Here is an 18,277-nt window from a genome sequence, read left to right on the forward strand (position 1 = left end):
GGAATAGGAACATGTTCCACTCTTAAAAGTGACTAAGTTGAAGAATTTTTGAGAGAATATAGTTCTACTTGTTATGCCTTGAATTGAATGAGTGTTTTATATCAATAAAAATTCATGACTCACTGTTCCAGCTCTTCCCATATGGAATTCATACTGCACTACTACATCCACCTCCTTCGCATAATCACTTACTGAAAAATTGTCACAGATCTTTTTGACTACATTCTTACTGTTCTCTTCGAATCCGTGAGGTGTTGCCAAAATCCTAATAAAGTAATCGGCTGGATTATGAGCTGAAGGGCAGGGATATCCCATTCTGAAAAAAAAATCTTAGTGCAAACCTCAAAACCCCAGAAAACCACTTACGAATTGAAGAAATTCAAAGCTCCTGATCTGGAACCCATGTAAGCTATTCTACCTTCAGCCAACAATATGATTTGGCTGAACATGGCGAAGATCTCAGACGAAGGTTGATGAATGGTACACAGGATTGTCTTGCCACCGGTTGCCATTACGTTCATCATTGATACCAAATTCTGGGCCGAGTAGGAATCCAGACCTGTTGTCGGTTCATCACAGAATAATATTGGGGGATCAGTAAGCAACTGAAAAATATCGAACGCAATTTACAAAAAAAAAATTGAAATATGGATAACCCAATTAAACGTTTATTCATTTCAAGATATAATACTTCTGATGAATATATAGAAAAACCTTCAAATTGATCGATGCATCCTAGAATAATTAAGATTTCTTTATCATGATTCGGTTATTTCATCCAGAATTGGCAGATACAAATGAAATTCATCATTCGCGGGTTTTTGGAAGAGACAATTTGTTTGGTGATTATGATACTGAAGGGTTTTCTGATAAGAGGTCTCATTTGGATTTTGAAAAAAAAAACAATTATATCATAAGAGAAATCAATAGATCAGTCGAAACGATATTAGCCAAATGGCCGTCACGGCTACGGTTGCAGCATCAAACGCCACCCACAACAATATCTACCAATACCGGCCATACAAAATTAAATCATATCACGGTAGCGAAATCCATTCACCTTAACATTGCACCTAGGGATTCACGGCTTGGCTTGATATTCACCCTACTTGACTCAAGCTCAATCCAAGTAGCTTTAGCTTGTTTTGGAATCAACGCAAGTTCAAGTAGTAATTTTTCAATGTTGAGTCAAGTACATAATGAATAAATACTTGACTTAACATTGAATAACTACTACTTGACTTGAACTTTAGTTAATTTCAAGTCAAGCTCAAACCGAGTAGCTTGAATATCAAGTCAAGCCGTGAATCCCTAATTGCACCAGCCTCATTATAAATAAGTAAGGTCCAATCCCACCATCAGCCCAAAAACCGCCTCTAACAGAGATACGTTGTGGATGGAGAGGCTGTTCAGCAATCATTCTTGGATTTTTCGAACCCCAAATTTTTTTTCTCAACGTTGCCTCACGACTAATCATTCCGGATCATTTTGATTCATTTCAAGGACCCAATCAGCGAAGATAAGCCTTAAGACCTAATTCTTTATGCAAAATACGGTGAATTATCGTTTATTGAATGCCTAATTTCCAAGATCGATGAGGAATCGTCAAACCTGGGTTTTCCTCAACACTACAGGCTACAGCAGCAATATTCTCAGTTGTACTAGAGCGACACATACAGTTTCGATTCTTGTCCCAACAGAAATTTTAATAATTTCAATGCTTTGTTGTAGCTCGTATCGTTCCATTTCTAGTAATAGCGTAGTTTTTACTTGTCAAATGTCAAAAAATGACAGCTTTTAAAGTGGCAGCTGCCCAGATAGCAGGCTATTCAAAATGAAACCTCTTATTAGAAAAACATTTTTATATTGTAACTGATCCACTGATTTATTATTTTGGTAACTCAACTTACTTCTGTTGCGAAAGACAGCCTCTTCTTTTCCCCTCCAGATAGAGTCTTATTACTACCAATCGCTCCTATCCTAGTATACAAACAGTGGAAAAGTCCGAGATCTTTCAATATTTTATGAATTCTAAGTTGTCGATCTTGAGAAGAAAATCTGCGGTCTAATTTCAGATGAGACTGAAATAAAGGTTAACGTTCAGTCTGACACGGACTTGATTTTTTTAAATTCACCATTATGTTCATATGCTCCCACACTGTCAAGGAGCCTACAAAGATGTCTTCTTGATACATGCAGCCACTTATGTATTTCATGTAATCTCCTAGTTGTCTGCCATTCACTAAAATGTCTCCTTCGACTGTTATATCTCCTAAAAAATACAAATTATCAATGAATCCAAAAATAATTTTCTAGTTCTGTATTAAGGAGTTTGAACTCCTATGAAGACATTGTTCCGAAAAATCCGCCTTAGGGTGACAATAACCCCCAAAATTTTCTGAATAGGGATAAGGAGCTGTTGGATGTGGTTTAGTTGCAAAGTTTTTTTTTTTAACAACGTAGTTGAAGTGAACAACTTTTCGAATACACCATCTACTCCCCACTCAAAAAAAGTTGGGCCACCCTCAGGTGTTATTTTCCCGGCCACCAGAGGACGGCCACAACCTCCAAAATTTTTTGAATCAGGAGAATTTGTTACATGTGGTTAAGTTGAGAAGTTTTTTCATTTCTAACTACGATGTTTAGAGAACAGAAAAAACTTCTCAACAAAACCAAATCCAAGATCTCCTCCCTATTCAAAAAATTTTGAGGGTTGTTTCCAACCTCAGGTGGAATTCTTTCCCCCTAATACAGAACTTGAAAATTATTTTGAATTCTTCAACACTCTTAGGTTATATGTTTGGGCGGTTCAACTGGTTAGTTCAATATTACATTATTTCGTGAATAATAAACCGATTTTGAAAATTTCAACATGAATAACTTTCAAACTAACCAACACTCGACATCTCATTTCTATTCAAAAAATGTTGGGGTTAATACCACCTTCATGTGGGTGGTTTTTTCGGAACAAAGTTTTGATCGAAATTCGTATCCCTCAAGGCAGAAATTGATTTGTTTTTTCAAAATCTTCGTTTCTGAGTTCTGGAAGGTTTAATTTCGTTGGGACACCCTGTAGAAATCATTAGTACACGGCATCAATTGCGGGAGTACCCATCCTTTATACACAATGCCTTCAATCTTCAGAGATAATACTTTAAAGAACTAAATAATTAGAATAGAAATAAAAACTTTGTATGAGTAAACATGAAAGATCTGCAATTTCTATTTCATGGTTTGGGTCTTACCTGAATTTCTATGGGCTAGAGCCATCATGAGAGTACTTTTGCCTGATCCGCTAAAATCATATGGATGCCATTAAAAACTTAATGCAACTCGACTGATTTACTACCTCACCTAGCACCCATAAGTGCAACTAAGCTGCCAGATTTTACTGCACCGTTAACTTCAAAACAAAACACATTAAATACTTTACTCATTCCAGTATTAAACTCACCTCCATTGATGATTCTCTTATACTTGAATTTCCCCTTTTCTCGTAATCTGGTGTAGACACTGACGTCACTCCAGGATAATGTTACCCCTTCTTCAGTTGGTGACCATCTTGTGTAAGATCTTGTTCGTAATTTGAATGACTCCGTGAATTTAGAACTTTCTGATAATTCCTGGGAAATAGGAAAATTTATTAACAAGAGTAAATTGCATGCTTAGCACCTATTTTCTATTTTAATAGGTCATGATCGGTGTTATGTAGATATTGCCGTTCAACTCTACACTCAATAAGTCCCGGGCCTATATCAAAACTTTTTGAGACGTGTTATCTAGCTCATGTACGGTTTGAGTTGATCTTTAGCTCTAAATCCGTGCTGACAATTAGAAATTAGATTGTAATTATTCAGATAATTAGTCATACAATACCTAACCTAACCTTCCGATGACCTTGCAAAAATCCCAAGGATGCATATACCTAAGTCGATAGTTAGTTATGGTATAAGCATCATTTCTCTTATATTATATTGGAAGCACAGTTGCGTGCTTCAAAATAGCAGGAATTACACCAGAAGGAATCGACAGATTATCATCTGCTATCATCTTTAGAATTCTCGCAGTAACACAATCCCGACCAGGATTGGTTTTATTTTTTAAGAACTTAATACCATCAAGTAATTCATATTTATACACTGGGTGGAAGAAAATATTATATTGTGCAACAAGTGGAGAAAGTTCAACTTTTCTCACGAGTGTGGAAAACATAAGAGAAAGGACTTTCTCATGCTCAAATTTAAATAATTCAAGTGTGTACATGATTCAATTCAAAATAGCCTTCGTTGACAGTATTTGTTCATTTCTTGCCATTCAACATAGAAACGACTCCTCAAAAGCTCAATTTAATTGGTTTACCAAGCATGGTGTGGGCTAAGTGCCGTGTGGAATAATATTTCTCACAGTATGAGCAATACACAGTTTTGAAATTGAGTAAGCTATGAAGAATACGCTACTCTCCATTACAGTTGTATGAAAAGAATAGTATAGTGTGCAACATGTGGAGAAAGTCCTTTTTCTCTTGTTTTCCACACTCGTGAGACAAGTTGGACTTTCTCCACTTTTGAAGCTTGGTACTAACGATGAAAAATGTGATATGGTATGGCGTACCATCTGTACACCAGGCCTGAGACTTATTGAGTGACTTGTTAGCTCTTCATTAAAATTATAAATTAAATATTTCCAATTTTATTTCATTCTCACTCATATGATGCAAAAAAGTTTAATTCAAATAGAATTCTTTCCGAAATCGATATTTGACCTCGTTCAAATGTAAATTACCTACTTGAATCTGTAGTTGAAACACAATATTGTCATATCGAATATCAATGAAATCCAATAAATTCCTCTGCTGCAATCATATGCGTGTTTAGACCTACTTATTAATTTCAGTCTGGTAAAACCTTCCGCCTAGCGTTCCCAAGAGTTTATACTAATATGCGAAATTCTAGAATCGATGTTTTTATTCATTTATAATTATGTACCTATTCAAGGTTAGATCTTCCTAGTTCTAGAATTTCATCTAAAGAAACATGAAATTGTTGAATTATGAAATTCCATACAAATATGTTTAATATGGGACTTTGTGAATCATCCAGATTCAAACCATCAGTTTTCATCGTTATTTTTATGAAATTAATATCCATTTTTGGTAAGGATTGCATTAACATAATATTCATGATTTAGAAAAGGCACATGATGGGTTTGAGTTATACAGTACTGAATTTTTTTGTGTGATGTCCATTCAAAAATTGCATTATGAAGGGTTAGTCAACAGTTCTCGATCGATAATAATTCTTGAAAATTTTAGGCTAGGAGAATTTCATTATTATAATGGATTCAACAATTTTATTTGAATTTGAATTATCAAGAAGTTTTGCGGTCTCTAGAGGAAATACGAAGGATACTGCGATTTTTCGAAAATTATCTTTAAAAAATGATAATAACTCCGTTTATTCAAATATCATACCCTGAATTATTTGTCTGTTGAATATCCAAGTAGGTATTTTGTGCCTTGAATGAAAATTTTCTAGAATGTCCCTTTTTCAGACCAAATTAATTTTTAATTTGGGCATATCCCAATTAATTCATTCAATATATTTACATTTTCCATAGAGATGTTGAATGCTTCAGTTGTCATTATCATTTACTCCGAAAATAATTCGAGTAGTTTCAGACATCCATTCGAGGTGTTCCTAAATTGGAGATACATACAAAAATAACAAATTCCTCGGATCGCTTTAAGAAGAAAGTCATATAAACTTTGACCCGCAAACGCTTTGTTTTCGAAATACAGGGAGTTCCATTTTGATTGTTCTTCAAGTTATAGTTTTCGTAGCAGCTTCCCTAAACAACATATTCAACTCAAATTCGGCATATTTATGTTAAATGATATTTTTGATTGCAAATCTGCAGGGTGGTCTTTTTTTTGAAAGAGTGCCCGTTTGTTTTCTCCATAACTATTTTTTGGTGGACCACTGATATTTTAGAAAAATGTAAAAAAAAACTTTGATCCAGTACTACACGTTTTGTTTTCTTTTAGTTTGTCGAATAGGTACAAATTATTATAAAGCTCCAGTCAATAAGCTATGATGATTAAATCAATTATACCTAATCTGTTAAAATTAATTACTACATCTACATGAAACACCCTGTATCTCGAAAACAAAGCATTTGGGGGCCCATATTTATGAGACTTTTTTTTCTCAAAATTACCGTATCATGTACTTAGTTCACAAATATATTTTCGGATGTAAAAAATTAAACCTGTTAAATAGAAATATCATCATATATTAAGTGTCATTTGTACTCACCTCATATTCAGCCATTTGTAACATCACGACAAAATAATCCAATGCAAGAAACACACGGAACCAATTTGAGAAGGGTTGTTAGCATTAGAATGTTGAGTAGGTAGGTATATTGAAGATAAACTAAGGTAATTCGAGTGGGGGATTGGAAAACGAAACCTTAGATCTTGAAGCTCCATTTCCTGGTATTATCAAATGATGAGGAACCTTACACTGATACCTATACATGATTTAATAAGATTGAGTCAACTCATTCAACCGAAAATGTTGTTTTATATTACCATGAATGAATTAGGGCTAATCTATTCACAGAATGTTGAACACATTCTTCATTATTATTATTAGGTGAACTCTGCTATCAGTTCTATCTTCAAGTTTTTCACATCTCTCAGAGATTCAGATAGTTTCCACCTCCATAATATTGAATATTGATCAAGATAAAAAGAAAATTGAACGGTCATGCAGAATTTTAACTTTTTTTTTTTTTTGATATTATATTATACTGACTTATAAAATGTAGACGAATTTATTGAAGACAACATAGGAAACCTACGTACGTACCTATAATATAGATGTATTAATTGGTAATTCCAATAATCAATTAAGTATCTTGACGATTCTTTTTTTCATGCAATTTTTTCTGGTTGTATTATATGAAAGGAAACCTGTGAATAATCAAGCAACAGAATATATAATTTATTTTCAATTTACAAAATATATTATTAAATTATCAACCGTCATAATTGTAAGCCTTATACAATAGAATTAGGAATGCAATTGTCCTACTTGAAATACACAAAATCACCAACATAATGATGGCCACTATGAATTGAGAATGCGGCTGAAAAATACACAAAATATCAATCACAATGGAATTCAAATAGTGTCCTCGAAAGGAGCTAATCATAAAATTTCAACTATAACGTTCGACCATATAATAGTTTCTGCATGAATCATATATAAATATACTCTAAATAAGCTCATATTATTAAGGTAATTATAAAGCCATTATCATAAAAATTAAATCAGTTGTAGTATTAAAAGTGAAAGCGCATAAATTCACATTATTTCTCAACTGGCTCGTTGGTCTAGGGGTATGATTTCCGCTTAGGGTGCGGGAGGTCCCGGGTTCAAATCCCGGACGAGCCCAATATTTTTTTCATGTATGTAGTTAAAAATTGATGATACAATTAGAAGAGGATGAATACTTGAATGATATTAAGAAAAATCTATCATTAACGAGAAAACGTTCCGTTCTGAAATTTAGCAAAGATATTAATTACACCTTTGAGGTTTAAGGTTTACATTATACGAATTGTCAATTTTCGGGAGGAAGTACAGCGTCAAATTTTTCTGTAACATTGCTTCGCTTTTCCTCTGAAACTGTTGGAAATAATCTTTGTTTTTCTTTGATATTCAATTTTTTGTATCGCCTACCATTTTCGAGAAATTAAAATTAAACAAATCTCTCTAAATCAGAAGAAATTAAGTAGACTCTATTTCATATTTGGATAAAATCATGCTATATAATTATTGATATGTAATTCATATAATCATACAGAATGACTCTTATAATTATATCAACAAATATTTTTTTCTTCGAAGTTCATTGGCTGAGGCTGCAATGTCTATCGTATGCGTTAAGTCACTAAATATTGTTACTCTTTCAATTTATGATATCCTGATACATCAAACAAGAATACAATTCGTTACAAATATCCCTTAACTGCATAGTGTTGCTATTTGGCAACAGACACCTATTTTTTAGATTACGTATTCACTGCAGAAACAAATTCATTCATTATTGGGATATGTCCATATCGCATATCATCATATTATGGTATTTCTTTATCATTTTTATCAGCGTCCTTGGTGTTTCAGTTCTGTTTATAATTCCTAACAGTATCAGGTGATCCATGAATTTGTTCCTGTTTAACCTGCCATGTTAATTTCATTTGATGAAATTTTCCCAAAAAAAAATTTAACAGCGTTGAATAAGAAATATACATACTACTAAATTGAGCAAAATATAGTATTCATATTCACACATTTTGCTGGCTACGTATCCAATTGGTTACATTATCTGCATTTTTATTCATTATCCTAACTTCCATGATTTTGCAAATAGGTCCAGAAGAAGTCGAGAACCAACTAGAGAGTTGATTGCTATTTGACATAGTTTACATATGTAAAATTTGAATTACTGAAATTACATATAGAAAACAATCGACATATAGCTGTTGGAGCTGAACTGTTGAATATTTCGATGTACCGTAAAAAGATTATGGTGAAAATAAGAAATGGTACATAAGGCCCATAAGGGTGAATGCTTGTTCATCCTAGAAAGGGGTCCCTACTCCCTATCTAAAGTTTTGAAATGAGCAGGGCCGTCGGATGGACAGAATCGAAGTAGAGGAACATTCCGCATGAGTGAATCAAACCCCAAAGTTGAGACTATTTCTGACTCAAAATTCGAAAATAAGAGGCATTATGACGATAAAGAAACGATCAGTTCCAAATATCATCTACAAAAATTTTTGGGCTCGTCCGGGATTTGAACCCGGGACCTCCCGCACCCTAAGCGGAAATCATACCCCTAGACCAACGAGCCAGTTGAATAACATGGTGAAATGTAAAATTCAAGTACATGTAATATGTCGAGTACTTTCAAAAATACTTACATCACCAATATCAGGACCCGCTACTCCATATTCCTCTAGGACTTGCATTCCATTTCGCATACAATCACTCAATTGATCAGTACAAGTTATATTCTTCACATTCTCCCATTGATTGATCAAAAGAGCTTCATTAGCCCATTTGAACCACGATAAATCTGACAACCATGTCAAATAATAGGGAATAGAACTGGAAACGAGAATAAGGATATCAAAAATTTAAGATCATAGGTTCATAGGTATATGACTATGATGTAAAGGTTTTCCAATAAAAGATTTCATTTTGAATAAACCTCTCTCTGGGCATCTGTCACTTATGAAGCGGTCATATTTTGACGTTCAACAAGTAAAAACACACCATTGTTAAAAATGGAACGATACAAGCTTTCACAACGCATTGAAATTGTTAAAATTCACCACAAAAATGGTGAAAATGTTGCAGTCACAGTTTTCAAAGCGAAAGCATTGTCATCCAGCAATAGAGAAGCTGATTGAAAAATTTTAGTTAGTATGACAAGTTAGTGATGTAAATAATCGAAACCGTGCACGTCGCTCAAGAACAACTGATAATATTACTGTTTTCGGCCATAGTGTTGACGAAAACCAAGGTTTATCGATCTTGGAAATTAGGCACCGTATTTTGCTTGAAGACTTAGGTCTTGAGACTTTTATGTTCAACAAGACGGCGCTACCTGCCACACAAGCAACAAAAAATCAAGAAAAGCTTCCTGGTCATGATATTTCTTGAAGAGGTGATCATGATTGGCCACCACGATCTTGTGGTTCAACACCTTCAGACTTTTTTCTGTGGGACCACTAGAAAGATAAGGTCTAGGACAATGCTGTGCAATTGATACAAGACCTTGAAGATGGAATTTGTGATGTTATCGAGGGCATACAACCGCAAATGTGCCAATTTGTCATGGAAATTTTAATGAAAAGGATATGATGCTGCAACCATAGCCGTGGCAGTCTTTTAGCTGATATCGTTTTTTATCGATAATAGCATACCTTCCTCTTTATAATGAAATAAATATTCATTGATTTCTCTTGAAATATACTCGTTTTTTTTTTCAAAATGAAAAAACTTATTGAAAAATCGTTTACTAGATATGCATCGAGTGTAAATCGGGAAAACTTTATATTGCCAGGTCACCGAAATGACCTTGAATGTGTTCAGGAAAACACAGAACAATACAATCGAAGGGGGCAGTGTTCCAAATAAAAGGGTAAAACTTAGTTGAATACATAGTACGTAATATCAGTTAATATCAGTCAATGCTGAATTAAAATATGTACAACCAACATTGGCGATTACATATATTCAATCAACACATTCGATTTAGTACAACTCTTACATATTACTCACCGTATATCCAAGAAATAACCTCCAAGTATCAAAAAAGGTGTTACTGTAGCAGCAATCAGTTGTTGTGCTATGTGTACACTCGGAGTTGATACGGATAATATGTACCCTAAAAAATGTTGAAAAAAAATCAAAATTTACTCCCAATCACCTGAAGTAAACCCTTACCTACGCCTAAAACCGTATACGTCACCAATAAAGTGATACCAATAGCAGTGAGGAACCTTGGGACAGTGGGATTCATACCTATGAAAATATAGCAGGTTCCTGTAAACATCGCGTTAAGGAAGCTGAACCACGGAATGTCGGCCAAGGATTTAGATAAGAAGTATACATCAGTTCGATACATCCCATTCTTGTGCTCCCGTAAAAACAACGGTAGCTCCGAGCAGAATGTCTAAAAAAAACAACTTAACTCAGAATAAGCTTTTCAAGGAAGTTTTTTTTTGTTATTTAAGTCTATTATTATTTAATATAAAACATTGAAAACTTTGTATGAGTGCATGGTAGGATAAGACTAGAGAAATACGATCTCATTCTTTCTCTACTAATTTTTCCAGATACGAGTATAATGTGCACTATCTGATAGATATTTGGACAACGTCTTAAGTTGTTCCTAAGGAACTCAAGGATTTCTATATTTTACTTTCGTATTAGAAATTCCTTAGGATATGAGGAAAGAGACAATTATTGCTCTGAAAAACTTGGCAATTGGAGAACAGTGTGTTCTGCTCATTGCAGTTTTTCATGCACCAATCGCAATCTCAACTTATTGTACTATTGAAGACTTTGGACCTTTTGATTTACTGCTCTAAATATGTGGTTCCTAATAAAATCTGAACATCCTAAAGCTTATCACGTAGAAACAACAGATATTATTTCTTATTTACCAGACTGAAGGCAGGAATATGAGTATTCAATAAAAATAAACACGAAACGTATGTCTTACCACTATAACTCCTGAAAGATTTTTGAATGTTGAATTGGTCAGAAAGAGGAAGAGAGCACCACAAATATTTCGAACACCTTGCGTATTTAGCACTTGATTATAGTAGAGAGCACTTATCAGGACGGTAACACTCTGAAATTCAATAGGAAATATTAACAATGAAAACTTCGGTTCTCATTTGAACTTACTAAATACGACAGGAACTTCAAACGCGTTATCTTTTTATTTTTCCTTATACCCAACCAGCACCTCCAGAAGACAGCTTTGAATTGCTCCCACCATCCAACTTTGTAAGGGCTGATTGGAGAAGATTTGATCTCCCATTGTTCTCCACTTGGCTCGTATTTCTACAAATTATGAAAATTACAATTTGGTATGATCCAAAATTGAAGACCAATACCGTAGAACGACAAGCTTTCCTCAATTTAATACCACCAGAAGATCTCTCGAAGGCATCGCATATGCAATTAACATTCTTTTTACAAAGGTCTTCCTTTCCAGGGATTATGGACAGAATTTGGATGTAGTAATCTGCCGGACTGAAGTTAAGGGGGCAAGGCGCCTTCAACCTATTTAATATCGAATAATGATAAGGCTAGGTTTCAATAGATCTTAATTTGAACACTCACTTTGTGAAGAAGTCATCGGCTTCGCTTCGAGTTCCCAAAAAGGCAGTTCTTCCTTCTGCCATCAAGCAAATCTTGTCGAATAACTCGAATAGTTCTGACGAAGGCTGGTGAACTGTACAAATTACAGTTCTACCACTGGCAGCTAAGGTTTTTAGGGTTTGCATGACATTAAGTGCCATAAAAGAATCCAAACCAGTTGTAGGTTCATCACAAAAGAGCAAGGAGGGATTCATCAACAATTCCGAAGCTAGCGCCAGTCTGAAAAATTCCAAAAATGCTTGTATCAGAGTGAATTACAAGTATCAAAATACTTGAAAATATTTTGGTAGATATTTATTAAAAACTACAACTATCATAATATAGTAAGTCCTGTGTTATAATTTTATTGCAGCCCAACAATCTGCTGTACCAAGAAGTAGTTCCATTCCTCTTCAAATTCTTACAACTGTTAAAGCAGTTTCGCTTCAATTTTGAAGGAAGCAATGAATGTTTTATTGAGTTTCTTTCCTATGTTATATCAAAAATGACATACACACCTTTTGCGTTCTCCGCCAGAAATGCCTTTAACTACCCCTGGTAAACCAATAACAACATTTTGACATTTGGTGAGAGACAGCTAAAACATATTCTTCTTCAAGAAAACCAAAATGAATAAATCATCGCACATACCTGATTCAGCAATTCCTCTATACGATGTAACTTATCTTCGTAAGTATAACAGCTATCCATCCTTAACCTCGCCTAAAAATTAGTAAATAATGCATGAAACTACAAGAATTATTTCATTACTTGGAGATATACAGGGATATGGTTATGGCTATTTTATATGGATTATCATAGATGACATATCAACATAGTATAGGTATACGCCTTTGTACAGGGTGGGCAAATAAGCGAGGTAAGCGGCTATATCTCAGGATCCACTCATCGTAGAGTCTTGCAGTAAAAATTTTTACCACTACAGTTTACAAGATAGCACACTGGAAATTGTTTTCAAGTTCATACCTCTACCGCTAAGTTGCGTAATAGCTATCGTCGAGTAAAATAATGAATTTTAATCGAAAATGTTTCATATGAAGCTAAAGAAAAAATATCATCACTGTAATCCTTGTGAAATTCTCTATCTTTTTGAATTGTCACTTTCGATTTTACGACATCAAATAAGGGTAGGTGAAAGGGAGAAATCTGACTGATTGAAGTGCCTGTAACTTCAGTTTGGCTCAACATTTTTGAGCAAATTAGGTCTCGTCTGAAAGATAATATCTTGTTGATTGAGGACAAAATATACTCATGATAAATTTGTTTTTGCTGCTTTCGATAGGGGGCGCTAAGTCATAAGTTCATTATTCTGTTCATTTTACTTCAAAATTTCAAATGTAATGATAGGATTTTCTAAACAGAAACAGAAATTCCATCAAATTTGCATGAAAAAACCTGCAGGTCGCAAAGCGATAGTTTCAGGCGTTCTGAAATTATGGCCGAAAGAAGATATTCTTCAACTGATACATGGCGAAGTACCAAATTGTGTCTTTAAGTTCTGACAGAAACAGAAATCCCATCAAACTTGTATGAAAAACCCAAAAGGTCGCAAAGCGATAGCTTCAGGCGTTCTGGAGTTATGGCCGAAAAAAGATTTTCTCTAACTGATACACTGAAAAACTAAATTGTGTCTTCTTTCGGCCATAACTCCAGAACGCCTGAAGCTATCGCTTTGCCACCTTCTGGTTTTTTAATACAAATTTGTTGGTATTTCTGTTTTTGTCAGAACTTAAAGACACAATTTGGTACTTCGCCATGTATCAGTTGAAGAATATCTTCTTTCGGCCATAATTTCAGAACGCCTGAAATTATCGCTTTGCGACCTGCAGGTTTTTCATGCAAATTTGACGGAATTTCTGTTTCTGTTTAGAAAATCCTATCATTACATTTGAAATTTCGAAGTAAAATGAACGAAATAATGAACTTATGACTTAGCGCCCCCTATCGAAAGCAGCAAAAACAAATTTATCATGAGTATATTTTGTCCTCAATCAACAAGATATTATCTTTCAGACGAGATCTAATTTGCTCAAAAATGTTGAGCCAAACTGAAGTTACAGGCACTTCAATCAGTCAGATTTCTCCCTTTCCCCTACCCTTATTAGATATCGTAAAATCGAAAGTGACAATTCAAAAAGATAGAGAATTTTCCAAGGATTACAGTGATGAAATTTTTTCTTCAACTTCATACAAAACATTTTCTAGTAAATTTCATTTTTCTACTCGACGATAGCTATTACGCCCCCTAGCGGTAGAGGTATGAACTTCAAAATAATTTCCAGTGTGTTTTCTTGTAAACTTTAGTGGTAAAAATTTTCACCGCAAGTCTCTACGATAAGTGGATCCTGAGATATAGCCGCTTACCTCGCTTATTTGCCCACCCTGTACATTGGCTCCGTTTTCATGGCAAAAAAACATTTACGAACTCTTTTCCAAGAAGTTGAATTAGTTTTACCCGAAGTGAATTCGAGTATGCCTTTTGAAATACATTACACGGATACCCCATAACAGATGTATTCTCCACATTTGATTTTCCAAAATGATATAAAAAGATGAAGACGTTGTCTACACAGAGAAGCGATACATACCTGGAATATCATATGTTCTTTCACAGTCAAGCAAGGTACAAAAAGATCGTCTTGCTGGACATAAGCTGATTGCCCAGCCAATTCGGTCTGATTCACTAAAGTATCATTCACTCTAACCAACCCTGTTATTTTTAGCGATCTTATATTTCTGAACGTCACACAGTTTAGCAAAGTGGTTTTTCCTGCACCACTGGAACCCATAAGGACAAACAGCTCTCCTGGATGAGCGATCCCACTCACTGAAAAAAAACATACGTTCAGCACTTATTGAAGAAACGCTTTTAAATTCTGTATAATAATGGAATGATGATTTCGACGATTGAACTATGGTAATTGCAAATATAAGAAGGAGCAATATAAACAGAATAAATAGAATGATTTGCACGTAGGACATCTCTTATTAGTTAAACGGTCATAAATCCTATACCTCGTTCATCTCTAACATATATTCATGTTGTATAAACTATATGCAACTGTGTGTAAATGAATGGTGACTAATATTGCTTACCATTTTTCAGAATCATTTTATTTCGCTGTCTTTCTCCTGCCGAGCACCAACACATGAGCCTGTGAGGATGCTCGGTTTCTTCGTGAATACTTTGGGCTGTTATGTCATACCAACTAAAAGTGATGGGATCTTTAACCGGAATCAATTCGTTGGTCTTGTTTTCCATTTCTTCCTTCCATTCTGCTAGATTCTGATCGATCACCCCGGCTGCTTTGTAAGTATCCTGAAAAACAACATGGCTTCATTATTGAACAATATTTCAAAGATAATCAAAGCTTGGCGCGAAGCACATTTTCATCTTGATGGGTTTGTTAATCTCCAAAATTACCGAATTTGGGGTTCTGAAAATCCACATGTGATTGTCGAAAAACAAATGCATCATGGCACGAAGTGTCACTGTTTGGTGTGCATTTTGGGCTGGAGGCATAATTGGACCATACTGTTTAAAAATGAGGCTGGTTAAACCGTGATGTATATCGCGATATGATAACAAATTTTTTTTTTGCCAAAATTGATGATGATGTGACTAATATGTAGTTTCAACAAGACGGTGCCACATGCCATACAGCCCGTGAAACACTTCAATTATTGCATCAGATATTTCCAGGTCTTGTACTCTCTCGTTTCGGTGATCAGAATTCGCCCCTTAGATCGAGTGATTTAACCCCATTATTTTTATGGGGTTATTTAAAATCACAGATCTATGTCAACAAGCCAACAACCACGCGTGCATTAAAGGAGGAGATTCAATTTTGCATCAACGAAATTCAGCCACATTTATGCAGAATGGTCATGGAAAACTTCGACAAACAAGTACGTATGTGTATGCAAAGTCGTGGAGGACATTTGCACGATATGTTATTCTATAAATATTGTACTTTATGATTCAATAAAAAAATTATAATCGAAAGACTAAAAACTGTGTTTTCTATTCAATTCAAATCTTGTGTTAATTTTGGGACACCCTTCACAACATGCGAATGATTCTAGATCCTATCTTCAGATTATGCTACGATAATATCTTAAGCCTTTCTAATTTATGTTACATTAAATCCTTAATTGATACGATTTTGGAAGCTAACCAACATTCAGGAAATGTGCATTTTAGAAATTCCACTATTATTTACAGGAATTTTTGTGATGTAATGAAAAGAAAGATTTCCTAAACTATATTGAAGAAGTTTAGGAAATCCATTGTACGAATTTCATTCATCATTCAATTTGAGAAAGCGAAAGTATAAACATAAGAGTGATATCCTTCATAAGTGCTTTTGAATAATAAAAAGCAATAATAAAGCGATCAGTTCGGGGAATGAGCGCGCATAAAATGAGGAAAGCACTAACGTGAAGTCAAAAGCTTTTGAGAGCTCAATCATTCATGCACGAATTGCACCACAACTCTATATAGAAGTATTTGGCCTTTAAGAGTGCATTTGGCGCTTGTACCAACAAAAGCTTCTTTTTTCATTGTGGTACTCTCCAATCACAAGTTGTTAATTTCGAAAAACGAGCTACCCAAATTTTCTTTTAGCCACACTGCTGCATGGGTAATCGAATGGCCTTGCATATCACAATCCATATATTCCCATTCGAAAAAAAAACAGTTGTGGGAGATAGGGAGGTGAGAATTATGAAATTGAAAATGCATTGTGTAACTGGCTTTAAAAAATAAAATCGACCGATGCGAGGATTTTTCTCAAAAACCCTTCGTACAAAAATGATGACATAACTAAATGATTGCATAACTTTTTTTGACACACTAAATACGCAAAATCTCAATTTCTATTTTGCATGAAGCTTGGAGTTGCCATTTTAAATTTGAATACAAATTTTGATCTGGATTGAATAAGCAGTGTTGAAATTAACAGGAAAATGAAATTTCGAACGATGATTCCTTTAGAGAGTTAGCGTGTTTACGGCTGAACAAATAGACAGAATAGAATTTGAAGATGAATAACACAAATTTGAGTATTTTTGTTCGAGACGATTTTTTTGTCCAAAATTCGAAAATTCCAAACACTGTGACGAAATTATAAACCGTAGAGCGAGTGCTCAAAAAGCAGAAAATGATTTCTCACGACTACGTATATTTTATTTTGACTCCAAGGGAACAATAAAACTCATTGCATTGCTTTCACTACATTCTGCTTATTAAACTCTAAACAAATTCTCTGAGGAAAACCAAATTCTAGAATCACAGCCACCTATTTTCATTTCTAAAAAAAATAGGAAAATGAATCATAAACTGTTGAAACTATCAAAAATTGAAATTTTGCAAAAACAAAAATTGATTGAATCAATATTTAATTAACTAATAATTATCGAACTAATCAATAATTAATTGTATTAAATACAATTAATGCTAAGAATTGAACTAATTTCTCAATATTTACGGTATATGCTGAAAAATACGGTTTTCTTCTAGAATTGGTTGTAAATCACACATTTGAGTTGCTCCAGGTCGAATCAATGGAAAGGGTAAAATTACACTTCGAATTCTTTGTCTTTCTGAACAACTGAGACGTAAAAATATTCAAACCATCAAAAAAACAAAATGAGAAAAAGATTAAGTTCTCATAAAAGTTTAATGAAAATCGTAGAATTCAATTGAAAGGGTTAAAGGGAAACTGAAATATATTACGAAAATATGAAAAATCCGAATGAAATTGAAGAAATAAATTTTTGCATCTTGAAAATTCGAACTTACTGTTTTATCAGATCGAATCAACGATTCAAGATATTCCTTCATATTTAACACAAAAATCGAGATGCAGCAAACTTAATACAACACAGACTACCAATTCAACACATTTGCACAGTCATCGAAATTGACTTTTTTCCCCTTACTGTTCTTATCGTTCAAAACAATTTAGACCCACATATTGAAAATCAAGGAAGGAAATCGAACGTGGAAAATGTTCGTTTCACTGAAGAGCCTGCAGGAAATCGTTTGCGGTGATTTGAATAGATAAAAGAGAGCTTAATATGAATTTGATTATTGAATATCGGAACAATGGTGGTTCCTACGAGGAATTATTTTTGGCAAAATTCATTTCCTTACGGATTTAATAGTAAATCACGATTGCAGGACTATTTTGATTAAAATTTGATTTCGAGAAATTGATATCTCCCATAAACTGAGTTCCAGTGCCAAATTTTAGAATATATCCTGAAAATTCTTAAGGAAAACACAAATAAAAAAAAAACTT

The 18,277-nt window shown here is 34.2% G+C and overlaps 1 protein-coding gene and 2 non-coding genes across 3 annotated transcripts in view; 1 reads left to right on the forward strand and 2 right to left on the reverse strand.

The window, feature by feature from the left end:
- Positions 1-17,940, reverse strand: part of LOC123680904 (protein scarlet) — a 30,438-nt gene extending 12,498 nt beyond the window's left edge. Inside the window, exons 1-19 of the mRNA XM_045619027.1 lie at positions 17,776-17,940; positions 15,069-15,291; positions 14,561-14,799; positions 12,603-12,674; positions 12,470-12,549; positions 11,934-12,191; positions 11,705-11,873; positions 11,493-11,651; positions 11,305-11,436; positions 10,524-10,752; positions 10,359-10,464; positions 8,993-9,179; positions 3,455-3,623; positions 3,355-3,403; positions 3,246-3,295; positions 2,136-2,272; positions 1,911-2,081; positions 367-605; positions 124-316 (exon numbers count right to left, since the gene is read on the reverse strand). Of these exons, the coding sequence (XP_045474983.1) occupies positions 124-316; positions 367-605; positions 1,911-2,081; positions 2,136-2,272; positions 3,246-3,295; positions 3,355-3,403; positions 3,455-3,623; positions 8,993-9,179; positions 10,359-10,464; positions 10,524-10,752; positions 11,305-11,436; positions 11,493-11,651; positions 11,705-11,873; positions 11,934-12,191; positions 12,470-12,549; positions 12,603-12,674; positions 14,561-14,799; positions 15,069-15,291; positions 17,776-17,817 (2,904 nt within the window). The 5' untranslated portion in view covers positions 17,818-17,940. The remainder of the gene's footprint in view (positions 1-123; positions 317-366; positions 606-1,910; positions 2,082-2,135; positions 2,273-3,245; positions 3,296-3,354; positions 3,404-3,454; positions 3,624-8,992; positions 9,180-10,358; positions 10,465-10,523; positions 10,753-11,304; positions 11,437-11,492; positions 11,652-11,704; positions 11,874-11,933; positions 12,192-12,469; positions 12,550-12,602; positions 12,675-14,560; positions 14,800-15,068; positions 15,292-17,775) is intronic.
- Trnap-agg lies at positions 7,389-7,460 on the forward strand. The gene has a single exon. It is a non-coding gene; the product is annotated as a tRNA-Pro (tRNA).
- Trnap-agg lies at positions 8,851-8,922 on the reverse strand. Its single transcript has one exon. It is a non-coding gene; the product is annotated as a tRNA-Pro (tRNA).
- Positions 17,941-18,277: the final 337 nt, after the last annotated feature.

The sequence above is a fragment of the Harmonia axyridis genome, chromosome 5 (assembly GCF_914767665.1).
Source record: "Harmonia axyridis chromosome 5, icHarAxyr1.1, whole genome shotgun sequence".
Lineage (NCBI taxonomy): Eukaryota > Metazoa > Arthropoda > Insecta > Coleoptera > Coccinellidae > Harmonia > Harmonia axyridis.